General features: G+C 33.5%; 3 protein-coding genes across 4 annotated transcripts; 1 reads left to right on the top strand and 2 right to left on the bottom strand.

The window, feature by feature from the left end:
- Nucleotides 1–174: 174 nt before the first annotated feature.
- Nucleotides 175–2,531, bottom strand: LOC108578500 (male-specific lethal 3 homolog). Its single transcript, XM_017941850.1, has 10 exons — nt 2,425–2,531; nt 2,287–2,355; nt 2,082–2,191; nt 1,815–1,998; nt 1,541–1,726; nt 1,145–1,449; nt 779–988; nt 504–697; nt 346–430; nt 175–262 (listed from the first exon to the last, which is right to left on the bottom strand). The coding sequence occupies exons 1-10, from the start codon at nt 2,524–2,526 to the stop codon at nt 175–177; spliced, it is 1,533 nt and encodes a 510-aa protein (XP_017797339.1). The 5' UTR covers nt 2,527–2,531.
- Nucleotides 2,532–3,168: 637 nt separating this feature from the next.
- Nucleotides 3,169–8,144, top strand: LOC108578501 (CKLF-like MARVEL transmembrane domain-containing protein 4). Of its 2 annotated transcripts, none has more exons than XM_017941851.1 (5): nt 3,169–3,348; nt 4,850–4,995; nt 7,013–7,186; nt 7,495–7,593; nt 7,903–8,144. In XM_017941851.1, the coding sequence occupies exons 2-5, from the start codon at nt 4,861–4,863 to the stop codon at nt 8,035–8,037; spliced, it is 543 nt and encodes a 180-aa protein (XP_017797340.1). In that variant the 5' UTR covers nt 3,169–3,348; nt 4,850–4,860; the 3' UTR covers nt 8,038–8,144. The 2 variants fall into 2 exon arrangements, with proteins under 2 accessions (XP_017797340.1, XP_017797341.1); XM_017941852.1 differs by lacking the exon at nt 3,169–3,348 and adding an exon at nt 3,359–3,490.
- Nucleotides 8,145–9,213: 1,069 nt separating this feature from the next.
- Nucleotides 9,214–19,825, bottom strand: LOC108578470. Its single transcript, XM_017941818.1, has 5 exons — nt 19,820–19,825; nt 16,708–16,917; nt 11,508–11,686; nt 10,522–11,056; nt 9,214–9,540 (listed from the first exon to the last, which is right to left on the bottom strand). Exons 1-5 carry the CDS (start codon nt 19,823–19,825, stop codon nt 9,214–9,216), a joined length of 1,257 nt encoding a protein of 418 aa, XP_017797307.1.
- Nucleotides 19,826–20,440: the final 615 nt, after the last annotated feature.

The raw sequence follows: 20,440 nt of genomic DNA, 5'->3' as shown, positions 1-20,440 counted from the left end.
TATGGAAGGCATGTATAGAAAAGTATTTGGTAAATAATATAAAATAGTTTATCACTTATACTGAATTCACAATCATACATCCTTGCTGTACATCTCACATAATACCCACATAACATATACACAGTCACACCTATAGGTGAATATCGGGAAAGAACGCGACTTATTTTTATTGTGTTAAGAATTACTTGCTTGAGGAATTAATTGATTTTCCACTTGCATATAAAATTGTTCTCCAAACCACTCTCTATGCATTTCTAAATAACTACAACATTAAGAATATAATTTTGTTGATTATTAAAAATAGAAAATACCAGTATTTAAAGTATATGTTAAAAAAATTTTTACCTGAGAAACATGTCCAAATATTTAAGAAGAACCTTCAATTTTTTATGTGGTATATCTGTTAATTGAAGCAAGTCCGGCAATTTAACTAAAAAAAATTATACTAGTTTATATAATTCTTTATTTATAAATGTTCGAGAAAAATATTTCTTTTTACATACCAAACAATCGTGTTAAGTGAATGGCACCATAATAAGTGGAAGGATTTGGAGGACCCTCAGGTTTTGAGGATTCGGGCATTAATCTCCACTTGTTTGATTGCTGAAGTAAGGCGGTGACTTGTACGGATGTAACAACCGGTATTCGCAGCGTTACACCGCGTGGGCTAGAACAACGAGAACTTGTACTTGCAATACTAAAAAAAAAGAAATTATCAATTCTATATTTACATAAGCGATGCTAAAGTGATTTCTGTTCTTTTGAAAATTTTATTTACCTCGATAAATTTCCAGTATCTTGTTTAATTTCTTCATACGATCGTAGTTGTCTATTTTCATCAATGGAACTCACTCTACATGATCTTAACCTTCGCTTAGAATTTGCCATCGTTTTTGACATGTCTACTTCTTGATCATGCTCTTGGAACGGTGGTAAATGAGCGTACTCGGTATCTTCATATTCTTCTTTAATTAATACTTCTGAATTCCTTAAAATTACATTAAACGCGTTGATTATACTGCCTTTATTAAAAAACAATTTCTCTGTAGTTCTAAAATTAGTCAAAATATTTCAAATAACAAACTTAAGTGAGACATTCAATTCTATGTTTCAATTTTTTATACGTTAAAATATTAAAACTTACTCAATTGGTTCTTCTTTCACAAGAGTTGGATGTTCAGTATACAAGAAAGAAGATTTTAAATTACAATATTGTTCTTGCTCTTGCCTATATAAAAGGAGATCGTGTAATGTAAAATCGAAATATATACGTAATCCATCAGCTACTTCTCTGCATATGTTTATTTCATTAATTGTTTTTTCTATTGAATTATTTGCTTTGTTCCTTTGAGGTTTTTCTGGAATGTTTGTTAGTTGCGTTGTCGTAAAGTGTTGTACCCATGATTCTAAAATATTTGCAACAGTAGGTTGTGCAGGAAGAACAGCTAGCTAAAATCCATGTTACCCTTTGTTACTTTCAAATTTTAGATTACACTTTCTCAATTATAATTCTACATGCTTTTAATACCAAAAAGAATACCTTATTTTTATTAGTTATTAGATCATAGTCTTGGTCCAGAATCCTTCTCAGAGTGGTACCAATGTCAAGATCAATTCCTGGTTTTACACTAGCACCAGATTGACTACCACCACCACTGTCTTCATCATCACTTGTTTCACCCACATAATCTGAACTACTTTCTGTATCCTCTTCAGTAATAACTTCCTTTGTTAATGAGGATAAATATTTTAGTCAAATAATATATTTGTACATGTTATACATGTAATCATTATAAATAAAAAAGTGATAATACCTCAGTGTCATAATCAGCATGTTGTCCTGAACTGCCATCTTCGGATGATCCAGTTGTTGCAGATGTTGCTCTACTACCACCACTTCTTGCTCTTCTTCTTGGTTCTTGATTTTCAGCTTCATTTAAACGTTCAGATAGTTTATGGCTTCTTTTTTTACGCTCTCGTCGATATAAATAAGCTCCCCTGTTTATTATTTTATTCACATTGAAAGAAATTTATACTCCTTTGAATTATATAACTCCAATAAGTTTTTATTAAATACATACAACTGTAGTTGTGCTTTTTGTGCCAAATCTCGTTGAAGTTGACGGTTTTCTTCTGTGTCTTTTAATACATATTCCTCTGTTACACAACGATCCCATGAAGAATTCCATCCCTATTGTTACATTCATATTTTATTTTAAAAAACAGTATACGGAGTATGAGAGACAGATTACATTTTGTAGGAAATCTCTAATTATTTATTATTACCTGGAAGTGTATCAGATATTCAACAGCTTTACGTCCTCTTTGATCTTTATTAACAATAACATCAAGTACCTAAAATTTATATGAAATAATAATAAAGAGCAATAGCTTTGTTTACTGATTTGTTTTCTTACAGTGTACCTTTGAATCATATAATACTTTTGCTTTTGTAGGGTCGGGTTCATAACAGAGAACTTTTTCACCATCACAGAATTTGAATTTTGGTCCTCGAGTAGAAACCATTCCTTCTTACAGAATATTAGAGACAAATCACAAATCCTTTTTGCGAATAAGCAAGTAACAACGTAAGTGATGTATTGTTTAGATTAACATAACCTTGCACATTATTAAATCCAAAATAATCGAGGATTACATAAAAATTTCTGACATTAATATAATAATGTTTTTTATTTAAAAGTTTTTGTAATCACTGAATACATTAAACTCTAATACGACGTATTGTTAATAATTCGCGAACACAAAATTTAAGCCTCTCGGTAATAAAATTGCTTAATAAGATTGTATTGTTTAGTTTATACACAAGTAACCATACATGAGTTCAAACCTAACGTCTGTGCTTTTGCATCTGCTGACTTTACCAACTTTGATGGTTAGGTTGCATCGTAATTCCTAAAGTCACCACCCTAAATTGTAGAGGGTGTAATATTACTCTACATATTGTAGTATCTATCTATTTTCTATACCTACGGTTGATAAGATTAATATCTGTAAGAATTATAATGGTTTATCGGTAAAGTTAATGCAACTAGTTGTGAATTTTTCTGTTAGAGAGAACTACAAGTGAACGACAAAGTGGGGCAGAATTGTACGAATCGTACTTACATACGTACCAGGTTTCATAGAACCATTTGTGATAGTGTAGTTTGTTTCGAAACGCGTTCGGTGTTATTTTTCCTGTTATTTATACATGCATTCGAGTTCAGTGAGAAAGAGTTCAAGATTTTTATTTTCAAGTGTTCCAAGGACAGAAAGGTTCTAGTCTGTGTTCACGAAATAGACAAGTTACGAAAATAATCGGGTGTACAGATCAGTCTGTCAAGTCAGGTAGATTACACATCATGTACATACATAGAAACAATGTCTCGGCACACAGCGTGCCGTCTCATGGGAAATAAGTAACCGAAAACAAAAAAAAATCTGGTGAAGTAGGAGAAACCTACGTACGAGACGTGAAAGTGAAGCAACAGTCAGTGTTACGCTAACAGTATTTTAATTACACACTAAGAATGCTAAATGACTCTTTTCCCGCTATTTCGTGCTAACGTACAGGGCCGCAGAAACTATGGGGTCACGATTATTTTTGTTGTTGTTCATTATCGATGAAAACGTGTGAAAGCAGGGAAATTTATTATCGTAACTCGTGAAAGTGTTTTTCTTCGCTGCATGCTAACCATAATTCAGAGTTACTGTTGAAACAAATATCTTACAAATATTGTCGTAATCTTCAAAATATCGTCCTCTCGTGAAAACATATTATATATCTACATATTTACTACAGTTCATTTTTTTCTCGACGAATTTTATTTCTTTCCATGCGTTTTGTTTTCGTGAATCGCATTCCATATATTCTTAGTGTTTTATTATGAAGTTTCGACCGTGATAATGTGTCATACAATCAAATCTACCGCCTACATGCGTAAATGCACGCACAAGCAACGTACTCATCAGTACGGGCACGCAGATTCGTTTTTTGGTGCATTACTCTTGCATTGTTCATAAGATAGAAAGCTTGTCATTCGCTATTTTCAGTTAGGATGACTTCACGCTGTAAGATTAAGTAATTCTTGTAGTACATATGATGTTGGAATATGACATAATTTCGTGTTACAGCTTTAATTCAAGATCAAATACAACGGCGATCGTCCGCCCTTATCTACAACGCAACACATTTACGCCTTTTGCGCCTGCACGATAGCTCGTAATCAAACCGGCGGCCTTTTTTCGCTTATTCCGAACGTGTTTTTTTATTAATTCATTTTATTCAACTAATAAACTGTTTATGTAAACGTATATCGTCACTAATTAAAAGTCATTAATGAAAAGTAACGTCTTTACATCAGTGAATTAAACTGTACTGTACACAAGGCAGTAGCTGAGGTTTAATTATCGGGTTTTGCGGTCAGATTTAAATCTCATGCAATCAACGATCGTTGCGGCGTAAAAAATTCAAATGTTTGAAATGACACTTTAACGAATCGATTTCTCGTGTACGATATATGGTTAAACAATTAGTACACTTTCAAAATCGAATTGTCTTTTGTTAAATTTACTTATTTCGAAACAGAAATCGATTTAAGGATGTCTGGCAAATTAACGAGATTGGAACTATATTTAACCATATCGTGGTTGATAATTGAGTGGACGCGAAACGTGATCTTTGGAAGTCTCATTAAATTTAAGATTTACATTAAAAGAAAGAAAGTTAATTTGAAAAAATTCTATTTTTCATATCTTAATACAATCAAATTTATTGTTTAACATTTAAACAAAGAACTCTTTTACTTTTTTATGGTTTTTAGCAGTGTTGTCGGGTAATATTTTTCAGAGTGACTAGAGATGATGGACCAGGGATTTCCAGGACAGCATACCACAACAACGGTAACGACGACTACCACTACAACACAACCAACTATTCGATTTGATCCGTCTTATACAAGAACAGTGCCAGGAATTCTCAAACTCGCTCAGGTGGTAAGTTCATCTGCCGGCCGTGTTTATTTTTAATCGATACTCCCTTATTTTACCCCACTGGACCGTTCAATGGTTTCGCGGCTGCTATTCATGTATAGTGAGAAGCATAACTGAACCGACAAGGCTCATTATAGGAATTATTTATTGCCGTATAAAATAGATGATAATAAAAAAAACATAATTAACATATTTTTGGTAATCACAGTAGACTTAAAATATTTGTTTAATTTTCTAAATGTTTATTTATTTATCTATAATAATAAAAATTGAAAGACTCAGTTTTGCAATGTATTAATATTTGGTCCACAAATCTTTTAAACGCAAAACAGTGTTAATACGTCTTGGCATGTTTTTTTATTAAATTTCGACAATATTCCGGTGAAATGTGATTTCATTATTCTTGAACTCTGGTGTATAATTCAGCAACCGGGGATGGCGGTGAATCATAGGAATCCTGTATTTGGTTCTGTCTAATGCTCACAAATCCTTGGTAGGGTTTAAATCAGTGTTTTGAGCTGGTCACTGAAGGATAGAAAATTTTTGTATATTCAGCCAATCTTGCACATTTTTAGCAGTGTGTTTTCGATTTGGATCACGTTGAAAGATCAAATTCTCTTCAACTACTGACATATTCTCAATAATTTCGAGCAGATGATGTTTCAAAATATCTCTGTACACGTACTGATTCATAGTGCTTTCTATCCATTGCAGTGTAAGTACATATGTACCTACACCATATGCTGTTATACACATTAACCGTTTGTTTTACATGACGTGGCTGAAGACGTTCTCCTTTACGAATTCTACATCAGAAACGCCCATATGATGAAATTATATTAGTCTTTGTTTCATCCGACCAAATAACACTTTTCCACTGAAAAAACAGTCCAATTTTGATATTCTCTTGCAAAGCTATACGAGCTTTAATATTGTTTTTCGAGAGTAAAGGCATTTTCTTTTTTTCAATAGCTTTAAAGTTGGCTTTTTCTTTAAAGAATATTGAATCATCTACTTGCATATTTGTATTCTTGTGTCACGTTTTAACAAATTAGCTTCGTCACTCGTGACATACCGAACAATCCTTCGTTCAACCGGACATGTTAATACTTTCGGACGTCCACCAACTACAATTAACATGTTCTTCCCATGCTTTTTTCGCAAACATTGAATAGTTGATTGGCTCACAAAATATTTTTCCAGATTTTACTGGAAATAATATGAGAAAACGGTTTTATTATAGAATACTGCTTGCTAGTTTTGTCTTTTTCAACTCGATGAACACTAACAAATTGAATGCTATCGTTAGTAATAAATGAGTGGCGTGACTATGGAAACAAAGCATGGTAACAATCTAAAAATATTTTGCCTGTTTTTCAATGTTACTACAACATTTCAATTCTGGCGCAAAACTGGGTCTTTCAATTTTTATCATTGTACATTAATAAATAAACATTTTAAATATACGAAAGCGTTCAAGAGTACTGTGACCATTAGTAATATATCACTGAAATTTACTTTTTCCATTGCTCATCATTTACAACAAATAGATAATGATTTCTATGAATCGGTTGGCTTAGTTATGCTGCTTACGGTATATCACATATGAATAATCACTAACTAAATATTATGTGTGTACATATATACGCATGAGGTTGACAGTATTAAGGAAATTGAAGAATATATTAACGTTTCATATCTACCGTTTATCATACTGATTGGGTATCCATTGATAAAAGAATTCTAAACCACAATTTTTAGCGTTAAAAATACAAAGAAATTTAACAGAGTGAATGCAAATTTTAAGGTGATGTTTTAAAATAAAATTATTTAAAAAGACATACATATTTTTTTAATATGAGGTATTGACGATGTTTTAAAAAATGAACTCTATTCTACATTTTAATTATATTTCTTTTTTATTAGGCTCCATTCTACATGTTTTTGAATAATAAAAAATTCAATAGTAATTACCAATAATGAAAGGTATAGTAATTAATTATTTCTCCTTTCTTTTAAGGCCTTTAACCTCTTGGGTTTCATATGCATCACAGTATCGACTCAAAGCAATTCCAGCCGCGGAGGATGGTTCAACACCGTGGCCATGGGCGGCTTTTGGTTCACAGGAATATTACTTGTTTTTTACCTGTTCCATATCGTTGAGAAATTCTCGAAAATTCCTTGGCTGAAAATTGTAAGTCAACAAAGAAAACGAAAGAAATTGTCACTAGCTTCTTATGTTTAATTTGCTCAGTTTTGATTGTTTTGGTAATATGATGATAACGTCTGAATATAAACCCGTTAAAAAGTTAACGTGCAGGTTGTTTTTACGTGGAGGTAAAATATCGATCTCAGATGAACTAAGTAGGACATTGTATGCTACAGCACGCTACATACTATGTCGACAATCCTTAAATTACGTTAATATTGTGATTGCGTTGCACATAATAAGAATAATTAATCAGGTTTCAAAGTAACACACTTTTATATTCTTGTTTGCAGGAATTTATATTTTGTACAATTTGGACTGCCTTTTATTTACTGGCCGCTTCTCTCGCCGCTGATCATGCTCGATACTTAGAAGCTTTTGGAGTTGCAGCAGTAAGTTTTTTAATTGAAGTTAATCCTCTGTTTGCTTCATTTATTTACAATTAGATTTATTCCATATAAGTCCGTGCTATAGTCTGTTTAAAATCAATTGGCCGATCAAGGTCATCGGAGTGTAAACTTCTTGTAAACTCCTTAATTGTCATTCTACTTTTTGCATTTTCAATTACTTATTTGAAGTTAGTTAAAAATGTAGGAAAGTGGAGATCATGTATAACAGAAATTTTGATAAATATCTCTGGAACCATTGCTCTCTTCATAAAGAAATGTGTTTCTTTAATATTTTCATGCATATTTTTCTAGTTCTTCGGATTCTGCGCTATGGTAGTTTATGGTTACGACGCTTGGATCAAATTCCATGCAGCAAGAAGCGGCGCCTTAGCGCAGGGACAGCACACACCAAAACAAGTATCCACAGTGACGAGTCCTGCGTATTAATTGTATCACACAAATTCTTGGATGGACCACACTAATGGACCACTTTTGAGACATATCGTTGCTTTTATAGAGAGGATTTGCTCCGGTAAAATTTATTCGTGCTAACAAAACGGCACAACTGCTTCATTAATTTAATTAATTTCGCTATTTTTTTATTTATAATATCTATGTATTTACGAACATATATATTATGTAATTTCATCGAAGCACGATATTCGATAATTTGATATCTTTGTACTATAAGGAAACGATATATATACATATTACATAAACATAACACGTAATTTTTAATCTGTCACTTAATATATATATAATTGTACATTATATCTTGAATTTTTGATGTCTGTTAATATAGAAACAATATTTTTGAACAGATAGTATATACATATACATATGCATATATTTGCATAAACGTACAAGAAATATATGTTTAATCAGTATTGTGTTCATGCTATATACGAATCGTTGATGTATTTGTACTTGTTTTGTATTTAATTTCGTACGATGGTAATTTCATCGCATTCCTGATTAGAATGACAGATGGGCGGACAGCTATCTTAATTTATTTGTGACTACTTGCTGAGAGATAATAATGAAACATATTGTATATCAAAATAGATTATATCCACCATCTTTATTTGATTTATGTCGCTATTATGTATATTATATGCAGAATTTCCATTAGGATTTAGGGATACGAGAGTTTTTTGTTGTAATTTAAAAATTTTTCACGATATTACGCAGTGTGTTATTTGTATTTTGTTACTTTTTATTCGACGAACTCGATACAGGTACCTACATTTATATGTACACGATATAGATACATACTAAATAATTCTAATTACAAATTTTGAACAACGGAGAAAGTGAAACGATGACAGTCACGATGAAACTTGTATTACTAGATTAATACTTAACGAAATAAATCATTCAGTTTTATTCTCTTCATTTTTTAACCATCATTCTTTTCTCGAGTATTTTCTTCAAAAAATTATGATGAAACTTACAACTTCTAATGATTAGTACATCAACTTGTTAAATTATTATATAATTAAATATTTAAAACGATGAAGAATTAACGAGAAGATATTGTGAATATTTTCTTACAATCATTGCCAATCAACGTACCGATTTTTCGAAATGAAAACAAAGAAAGAGGTTATACGAAGAATTTTACTAATTCCTGCGAATCAAACGAGGTCTGCGGGCCTGTTTCTTGCCCATACTTGACAAATCTATGGTTTTACCATCGGGAAGTACTAGCTTGTTCTCTTGGTAATCTACAAACCCATTTTCTTCCTCTTCTTCCCGTTGTTCTTCGTCACACTTGATTCCAGTTTCGTACGTGTACTCTCGGCGAATACCATCCGGATCGATATATCCGTATTTACCTCTAGTGATACAATCGATGCCGATTATTTCCTCTTTGTACGATCCGTCATCGTTCTCGAAGCCCCATGTGATTGAGCCGTCTGGATTATCGTTGCGATATCGCCTGATAATCTGTTACAAAATACGAAAAAATGTTTAACTAGGAATAATTGAATTCAGACAAGTGGTAGCTTTTCATTCTTCATTTAACAATAATGCTCGTTTACTTGTATTAATTTATGTACTATTTTAAATCAGTTTCACTCTCTCCTGTTATTATATGTATAACTCTTATAGGTATCAAGTTCAGCTTTTAAGAAACTACGTCAGAATGATATCGGGAATTTAAATCTCATCCGCTACTAAATCACCGTATTTTCATACTTTATTAAACGCTTCCTGCCGTAAAACTATATTTTGATCTAACGTGCTTAGTTCACAATGACTAAAGTTAAATAGTGGTGACATAATCGGTAGGGTGCAGTCGATTATTGACTAATCATGTAATCAGGTATGTAAAGAAATAATATAATATATATACATATATAACTCTGTAAGAAGTATAGGTAAGAAATTTTGATTTTTAGAAATGATGCATACTATAATGAACTCAAACTTTGTTTTGGAATAATTTCTAATTGAGAAGGACGATTCTCAAATTTCCTTTAGATTTAATCTAGTGAATTATTTCATTTTTATAATTTCAAATTTATTTTTTCTTCAGAAATAATTTGATGTTAATCTAAACTCACATTACTCTAAAGGAGAGGCCTCTAAGTTCCAGATGACAGCACGAATATTCTAACCTAATTCAAGTAAATCCAATCCAAGAATTCAAGAAAATGCTGCTCTGATATTATGTCTGTTTAGTGTTAAGAGGATATCTATATTTTGTTGGATAAAATTTTATGAAAATTGTTCCATTTTCCAGGGGAAATTTAACATCTATGATCGAGGAAATTAACATCTACGGAATTTTCTTCAAATTGTTAAGAAACATTTTCTCATTCTTCGAGGAAAAATTCCTGTAGAGTGAAGGAAATCCCCTAAACGCCGAAGCTCAGGCAGTGCGGTTACAAGTTATCTCTTTATCTTATTTTGTTTAGAACTAACCTGTGCAACAGGCTTTTTTCCACGAGCGTCGTAATGTTGAGACGGTTTCACCGGTTTTGTAGGTGGCTTCACCTGTTGCTTAAATGGTTCCTCCACTGGTTTTCTTGGTTTGTTCGGTTTTGGCGCCGGTCGGTATTGAACAGGTGTCGGAGTAGCCGTCGGTATTGCATTTCCTCTGCCAGTTGGTCCTCCTGTTCCTGGAGTCGGACGATATTGTACCGATTGAGATGTTGGACCTATATTAGCGGAAGTTCTTGATATCGAACCGACTGTTCCAAGATTTGTAATGGTGCGTGGCACGTTTTCCTCACTTTCTTCTTGGCTCTCTGGCTCTTCGCTAAAATCGACATCGTCGCCTTGACTGTCGTGTTCTCGAGATGGTTCACGATTTCGAAAATCCTCTTCCGGTTCTTCGTTCACTGGCTTAATTTGTTGAGGCAATTGTGCTGGTCCAGTAGGCAGATTCGGTCGCAATGATTTAACTGGTGTAAACGAGCCTGGACCTGTTCCTATAGAATCTTCAACGCCTTTCGGTCTGATAAGAGAATGTTCATAAGTTGGTTATTAGGTTATGTTTATAATTTCGAGAGGATTAGACTAGTCATAATTGCTGAGGATGAAAATGCTAAATTGAGACTACTCTGCTGCCTTAATATTTTCTTTTGTCCATATATTAGAATATATTTGTCCATATATTAGAGTTAATATATATTAGAACATATTCTTTTATACTAATATTTAATTTTATGTGGATATTACGTACGTATATCATTAAATGTGATAATATGAAAATATAGCACAGTTATTGAAGCCCCTTTGAAAATAATTCATTAAATTTGAATCATTAAAATACTAAATGTTTGAATCTTACACTTTTGAGTTTCATAAAATCAAGTTCACAGAGGAGTGACGTGAATAATAGATCCAAGTTGATTGTAAGGTTATACTACGATTAAATATTAGACTGATTACTTAATTCGTAATACCTAAACGTAATTGGTCGTCGAATTCGTTGATTCGCAAGAGTTGCTTGTGGAATTGCCGGTCGTGTAGCCGGAAGTCTCTGGAAACGGGCTGACCTCAGGGGTGTTGGCAACCCCCTCTGTGGCAAGCCGTCATCTTGGTTATACTGGGCCGAAACCTGCACAGTGACGCATGCCAACAACTGCAACAGAACATTTCTTTTGTCATACCTGGTCAAGATTAAAGCAAAAACAAAAGTATTTAAAATTAATAACTTCCATTGTGAGTTATTCATAAAAATTTTCATTCAGAATGCCTAATTACACTTTTCAGTTACCGCGAGTATATATCAAGCCTTTCAAGACACGTAAACAGAGATGAAATAATAAAGGATAAAACATCAACGACTAAATATAGAACTGAAGAAAGGCAAATGGAATTAGCCTGCATAAAGACAATAAAACCAGCACAACGATCAGCGACACTTTGAACTAATCTCGATATCATATAATCTGGCGTACTATTACGGAAGTTGTGTTGTTCATAAACATACCGAGCTTATGACTTAGACAAGTCATGCTGCAACAAGGTAAACCATACGTTCCGCATGTAAATGTCCTTCCACTTATTTTTTTTCTCCCTTCTCATCAAATTCTTTCTCTTTCATTGTCGTCGCTTTGCTGGCTTAAATGTCAAGTGACGAGTTACGTATGTACACGTGCACCATACGAGCTGCAGTGTATATACCGGTGACGTACGCACATTATGCGTCGCCAGTTCTCGAAATCGAATCGCTTTCTCTTTTCTCCGTCTTCGTATGTATATATACACACTGGACGATGAATTTTACGCGTACGAGAAGAAAATACACAGCGAATTCGTTAATTATTATGCGTATATAGACGCGTGAATGCGCTTAAAAACGCGTAAACTAGAATGCTGGACCGGTTCGAAACCAGTCAGTCCTCAGTCCAGCGGAAACCTGTTGCATCGTGGTAATGCAAATGGGAGAAACAAGAACAATCGAATTACAATCCATACCAATAAATGGCACGATTCCGTGATTTTAGCCTGTAACTCCATCTAACTTGTTCATGAGAAGTTACATTGACAAGCTTCTATTTTCTCGTGTAATTCTCGTTATGTAAGAATATGAAATACCGGTCGTGTTAACGTAACTGCAGAATCAGTAAGAGTAATGTTGAATTATTTAACGAAAGGCGAATAGCCAGGAATAGTTGAGATAAGGAGATTGAATATATGGAGTTGGTAAAAGTAAACGAGATTTTAATTTGTTTTGTTTTTATTTTTTTCGCATGGACAATTTGTTTAGTTCGTGTTTGGTAAGTTGATGTAATACGCGGGAATTTTACTATTAGAATGTTGCTTCATGTAGATTGGTGTATTTAATGATTGGAGGAAGTGAGAGTGAGGTTATGCACGAGAGCTTGTCTCGGGTTTCTAACGAAACTGCAGCAAGTGTTGTGGCTAAGTAGGTTTCTGGTTAGGTTGAAGTGTTTAAGAGATAAGAGGGATAAAGATTTTGATTATTAATATTGTAAAAGCGGAATTTCGTGAAAATTGAAATTGCAGTGATCGAAATAAAATTTTGAGCAGATTGACAAATAAGAAATAGAAGCATTTGAATTGAGCAAGGTCCTCTAAACAAACGGAAACGAGTTCCAGACTTCACTTTTCATCAGTGACACTGCTCTACAGAATTACGATTGCATTTCTGCGGATCCAGAAGTGTTGCAATTTTTCGTAAGATTTTACGGATAATAAAACAAAATTGTTAAGTTTTCACAGGAGCTTGGAAATATTGCAAGTTAACATGCTCTCATGGAAATTCGAAATTTATCTAATTTCACGGAAATTCAACGACGCATTTGTTTACTTCTTTATTACAAGATATTAAATTTTTTATTAAGTTTTAACTACTATAAAAGTTCAAAAAGAACTGCAAATTGCCAAATCACGGAAATTGTGATAGCCCCAGTGCCTTGAAAAACTCTAAGTGTCGTAGAAAACAAAAAAATTCGAAGATACGTAAAACTTAGAAATTGTTACAAATTAGCCAAATTCTTTGGACACTTTAAATACCAAAACCCTTGATATTAGTAACCGAACAATGTATAGAACGTTCTTAACATTCTTCATCAATGTAAAAATACCACAGAATCGAATATTTCTTCAGGAACTCCAGAAACGTCGCGGTGTTTATTAAAAGCGGCATAAAAGAGGAAAGGACGGATACATTATAGCAATCGTGTTGGCGAAGTCGGGGCAGTATCGGGCCGGATCGCCATATCCTCCTCTAGAGTTCCTCTAGTCCGTAGGAATGCACCGGTCTCGACAGACAGAGAAGGATAGACAGAGAAAGAGAGAAGAGGAGAGACAGGCGAATCGAGCGGACGCAGATTTGTTTCTTACGGGATTGCACGGCGTTTACGGCGTTTGAAGCGGTGGCACGCGTGTAGATATTAGGCTGTCAAGTTTTGTGCCGTTTATTTTTACTTTCTTCTGTAATTTGGGATATAATCGTCGTCATTTTGTATTACAAATTCCTTTTGCATAAGAATCTTCCGTTTTTCCATTGAAATCTTCAACAGCCTTCCCGAACATGGTTCATCTTGAAGGTTTAAGTCCCTAGTTTTAAACTTTGCAAACCACCTCTGCACTATTCTAACATTTACAATGTTGTCTCCAAAAACTGTGCACAAGTTTTCTGTCGCGATAGTATCGTTACTTCCTCTCTGATATTCTAAAGGATGGAATGTATGTATATAGAAAATGTATCTTAATCACTGACGTGTTTACTGTTAAATTTTTAGCAATAACACCCGTACTCAGTTTACTTTTATACTTCAGATCAGGTTAACCCTTTCGCTGTTTAGGTACAGTGTGTCATTCTATTTATTCCGTTCGATGTACAGATTTCAGGTATTACAGGAAATAATTATTAAAATATTTCAAGGTAATAGGTAAGGTACAAATACATATAAAATATATTTTTTTCATATTTTTATTCTAAATTTTACTAAATTAAGTTATAAAAAAGTGGAACATTTTTATATTTTCTTATTTTAGTGAACAGCGAAAGGGTTAATAAATGTCAGATCAATTAGGCGTTAAAAAGAAACATTTCAAGTTAATAATGTTAAAGGCTAGGTTAAACATAGCTCGAAAGAACGATAGAACTTTCCGACAGACCTAATTCGTTGGGACTACCAAGAAAAATTTTGTCGACTTTCTTGTCGAGCACTTTCACTCTGCTCGGCCAACCTGCTTAATTTTCGTCCTTCGTGGCCGAGCATCGTTAAGAAATGCGTTCAAGATCTCTTGCTACAATTTCCCTCCCACCGATTCGAGTTTTCTTTCGCTGGCTCGCTCGTTCATTCACTCCCCCCGTGTATACTTTCACTTTCTTCCTCCACCGATACTCCCCTCTTTTTCAACGTTCGCTTGTTTTCGATTTTATGATGGACATCACGTTTTCAAAACGAACGATTCGGTCGAAGTTGACGAATCGATGGAAGGATTAAAAGTTTGACATACCATATTTTTATTTAGTGATATTTCTTTGTCAACTACTTAGTTGGTTATTAAAGTGTTATATGTGCCGTTGATTATGATAGTGGTCGAAATAAAGAAAACTACAAAAATTGAATTAATCATTCATTTTGTATTATGTCGATTTAGATTACAATAATGTAGAAACATTTTTGCAAAGTAGTCGAAACTTTAAGCGTTAATAGTGGAGCTGGACGCTTGATCATTTGAATATCGAGTTAAATGTAATGCAAAACATGGAGTACGTTTAAATATAGAATAATATATTCCATTAGCTCGGGAACTGTAACTTTTGCAATTGGTTGAAAGTGATAAATTCAGTGTAACGAAGGTGATTGTAAAAATGGCTAAAGAAAAAAAAAAAATAGCAGGGCAATTACGAAAAATATACTAGCCGGTGTTTCTTACGTAATGTCTGGCGATTACAAAGTATAACCGGTCGAAACAGAAAGCTCTCCGGTTGAAACGCAGGAACGTAGTTGCAGGCAGGGCTGATCGAAAGGAATGTCAAGTATAAAGGAAACTCTATATGTAAGTCGATACACTTTTTACAGATTGTCGAAAAACTTGTCTGTCAACTCGAACTCTCTGGCTACACATTATTCCTCCCTCCCTTCGTCCTTATCCTACGATTTTTATGCAAATATATTATAATGAAGTGGTTCGAAACAGAAAATAAAGGTTTGAAAAATGTGCTCTTCTTTTCGCGTAAAAAATTTCGATCGTTCGTCCTTACACGTAGTAAATGGAACGTTTTGAATATTGAAGGTAATTCTGTGTTCACCATCTTAGAATTACTGTCAAATATTTCAAGTTTCCTTTTTAATAATTGTTTCCATTGTTTTGAAATCTTGCTACATTTTTTTCTTAGTTCCTCCTTTAAGCGTTCAAAATAATTTTCTTTTTTCTACTTTGCAATTTCCAAAGTTTCTTTTTATGTGTTGAAAGTAATTTTGTTTTCTTTGAATTAAAGATTTAGCGAAATATGGTAGAAAAAACAATTTACCAACTATATTGAAATTTTTAACACATTTCGTAAATATCTCTCTTTTCTAATTCCACGACTTATAGATTGTACTACATCTCGTAACACTTTAATTAACTTTCAACTTTCTTCCGTCTCGTACATCATCTTTTCACCCGACACCGCCACGGCCATTTTCAAATTTCGCGCTTCACCAGCCTCACAGATTCGTGATCAGGAAACGAACAGGAAAGGAAAGAACACGGAACCATGCTCGCACTTCAGCCTTCCTTCTAAATACCTGATTATCAGTGAAAGGATTCTTAATCTCTTAATTCCATCACGGTCCATTGAACGTCAAGCCTTTAGCTATCACACATTCCACGCTCTTTCAAAATATGTATCACGTATAATGCAAACTTACGTACAAGGTATAAAATATTTAATCTCCTCGTCATTTCTTCCACAACCATTCTATAGAATAAACGATCATTTTTATCCCATTTGTTTCCAAATATAATTAAACAAAATAATCACTATTGTGGATAATGTGGTTGTGAGAAAGATGTCAGAGGGGTAGACTCGACAAAATGGCGGATGACACGGGGGACGAAGCGTCGCGAGCAGGGTACTTTAATGGGTTCGTGAAAAAGGGGGGAAGAAAAAAAGTGAATTTGGCTACTCACGATCACTGCGACGCGCATGGCCGTGTCCCGTGTCGCAATGGTGGTCACGCTGGGTGTGGTGCTGGCGCGTTTATGCCTCACACTACCGCGAACGACTCCCCGTCTCCGTGTTCTTATACCTATATCCCCGTTTAAATAATAGGAGATCGCGAAACGATTCGGCACGTCGCCGGTATATCCGCAGTTCTTTAATTCGTCCCACTGGTAATTCTACCGGCAGTCTGGTGCTGGACAATCGTCTTACTTGTTTCGCCAACTAGAAGAGTTATCGACGATTAATTGGTTAATTAATAAGCTTGGGGGTATTAGCTGTAGCAATGCATTGGTGTATTTAATTCTGGTATTAGTGGTTGTTTTTGTTGATAGCATTGGTGAGGAGAATGTTACGCACTGTTAATGTTGTGTAGTATTAGTGCTGTTGTTTGGTTAGGTTAAGTATCAGTAGTACTAGTGTTGTACAAGATTAATTGTATTAGTAATTATACAGGGTGGTACGTAAGTCGCTTTAACATTTAAAAATTGAGTAACTTTTTTCAGATTTTATTTTTTTATATAATAAAAACATAAATACAAATAATTAAGAAACAAAAAGTTTATTCAATTTTTAAATGGTAAAGCGACTTATGGGCCAACCAGTAGTATAGTATAATGTTAATATAGTGCGTTATTAATTAGGTGAACATAGTAGGGTTGTAGTATTGTAACCTTTAGCAGCATCAACGTTTTATTTAATATAATATAGTATTATTATTAGTGATGTGTATTATAAATTATATTAATGTTTTGTAATATTAGTAGAATTAGTATTGTGAATGATTAATTTCATCTGTATATTAATGATAATATTATTAACATCAATGTTTTATTATATAAGTAATATAATATTGCACATAAGTACCAGGCATCAATGCTTTATATACATATATTATGCTAATATTTTTCATTATCCATAATTGTGAGTACTATTATGGTTGTAAATACTAATAGGATTATTGCTGTATTGTAGATAATTGGTTCCCTGGAAACTCCATAAAATTGCACGTTAAATTTAGACCTGCCATAAAACAGTTGCACTAATAGATCATGTTTGTAATCCATTCGACTTCTTAGTGTACCAGAAGTTACTCAGGAAATCGATGCAGCAACAAACTTCACTATTCGCCGAAGTAATTGCGTATGTTCAGTGAGAGTAGTCCTAATAGTGCTGCTAATTGTGTCTAAATTCGTAGTAGGTGTAGTAATATAAATAGACATTAATATTAAATATCAAGGATTATCTAAATATTGAATTTATCTTATTTTCTTTAATTACCGAGGTAATTCATCTTTCTTTTTTTTTTTTTCTAAATTCACAACTTCGAAAATATTCAGAAAACGTAATCTTGACTACAGAATCTGGAATAATTAATATCAGATGTAATATATGTATATGTAGCTTTCAAAATAATTTGATTTGTATTTTATATTATTAATATTAAACTCTAGATATTCTGGAACAGTGAATTTTTACGCTGTTCAAGCCGTTTATTTTCCATTGTTACCCGGACCATGCACATAATATACCTATAATATTAGGTCGAGTGGTTACTTGAGTGTTGAAAAATTCAATACTTTTCCGTACTAACTTAAAATTCTTACAGTTCTTGGTAAATTACTATTGCAGAATTTAAGGGTAATGTTTGTTTGAATTTAAAAGACCGATTTTCATTCGTCGTTGAAGAATCCGACATTTCATTAATACTGGATCCAGAGAAAGAAAGTTTCGAGTTTCGATGGTCGAACGTTGCAGAAACTGTTGCTCGTACTTTCTTTCGTTAATGTCAGAAGAGACTACCCGACCTCATGGCTACCTAGAAGAACCTCTACGGGGAGATAGTGCTGGAGGCTTGTTCCAAGGTCAGTGTCGGGGCAAAGCCAACTGCTCTAATCCTCGTAATACGATGGCAATGTATATACAATACCCTAGACGTTATGTAGCTGGGTATAATCTACTGTACATATATTGTACTTTCACGTGTATGTACGCTTGCGCTCGCGCGCGCGCCAGCCTGAACAATGTACAGGGTGTAACTTCAGAACAAAAACGTATGGCTGGATTTTTATGGTAGAAACAACTCAGAAATCGTTTTATCCAGGAACGTATTCCATTTGGAGAACACTAAAAACAGCAAATTACTTTTGCTTGATTCGCAGATTTATTAGAGAGTGACCCATAAGTCGCTTTACCATTTAAACATTCAATAAACTATTTCCAAAATCTGAACTAAAAATTTTAAAACATATAATGGAAAAAAAGTTAATCAATTTTTAAATGGTAAAGCGACTTATGGGCTACTTTGTATTTGGTCCTGCTTTTCCATCTTTGTTTTACTCGTACTTTATATAATAACTTAATGTTACCATGTAAAATATTACTACTATTTTATTGGTTAAATATTTTCATCTATGGATTGGTTTTATATTTTACTGTGCTAAAATATGTACTGACATGTATAATGAAAATTATAATATGAATATTATCGAATATTATTGTTTAATGTAAATGTAATGCATTGTTTAATGTAAAACGAAAGAAAAGAGTATCATTATGATACCTAAACTTCAGAAATTTCTGAAAATATTCAACTGTTCCTTTACGAGATTTATTTTTCCCTTTTCTTTTTCCATAATCGTGAATTTTTTTTGAAAATTAAATCATGATAAATTTATAGGAAACGCGTCTGTGATTTCGCGCGCTGAAACCTTCGAAGCCGCTACTAAGAGACTATAGCGCGCCACGAGACGAAGATATGCAATGATCGGCCATTACTAGATCCAATAGATAGAACGAAATACAAAATATCATTTGGATACTTTCCGGTCGCGCATTGTTAAAGTAACGACTCGTAAAATACTGATGGACTTGTAAACTATGCACGCACACTACATGCAAATGTTGCCAGAACATTCTCCAACATCTGAAACCAGTTTTCTCTTCGTTTCATCTTCGTACCTTGTAGTACTAAGCATACTTCGTTTTCGTGCCTCTTTTCTTCGCGATTTCCAAGGTCAGCCAATATAATTCATCATGAATTTAGGATGTAAACAGCTTAATTTTAGTTCCTCTACTTACGTTCATTGTGAATTGCTTTTGATTTCAACTTCAAATCCGTCTGTTATAATATTTATACAAGACGAACGTATTATTCGCCTACAATTGTTCTCCTTACATCAGATTAAAGATCTCATCTTGCATTCTTCAGTTAACCTGAATTGCTTAACAGACAAGGCACATTGTTCAACACTGTGTGAATTGAAGGAGGTCAAGTATAACATTTTTTTAGGTCAATCTTCAGTAGCACCTTTTCAAAAAAAAAAAAAAAAAGAGAGAAGAAAGAGAGCACTTTTATTACTCGTGGAAATTAGGAAGAAAAAGGTTATTTAAAATCTACACATTTTCACTATTTTAACAAAATAAATTCAACTACTTTCTACCAAGGAAACTATAAATCAGAGTTGCTTCAGGTCTAGGTTCAATATTATCTTTTCAAAAAAAGAACATTTAGCAAGAGTAATTATAAAATTCCAATTTTCTGCGAATCTAAAATTCACTCTTCAGATCTGAAATTCAATATCCGCTGTCTAATATTCTAATCTGTATCTTGTATTTCCAAATTCTATTAACGAATTCAAGGAAAAAAAGGAAAGCATTTTACACATTACAGTCGAACTATTACCAACAGTGAACGATGTA

Source organism: Habropoda laboriosa, unplaced genomic scaffold, assembly GCF_001263275.1.
Source record: "Habropoda laboriosa isolate 0110345459 unplaced genomic scaffold, ASM126327v1 scaffold38, whole genome shotgun sequence".
Taxonomy (NCBI): Eukaryota; Metazoa; Arthropoda; class Insecta; order Hymenoptera; family Apidae; genus Habropoda; species Habropoda laboriosa.
This window is presented reverse-complemented; position numbering and strand designations above follow the sequence as displayed.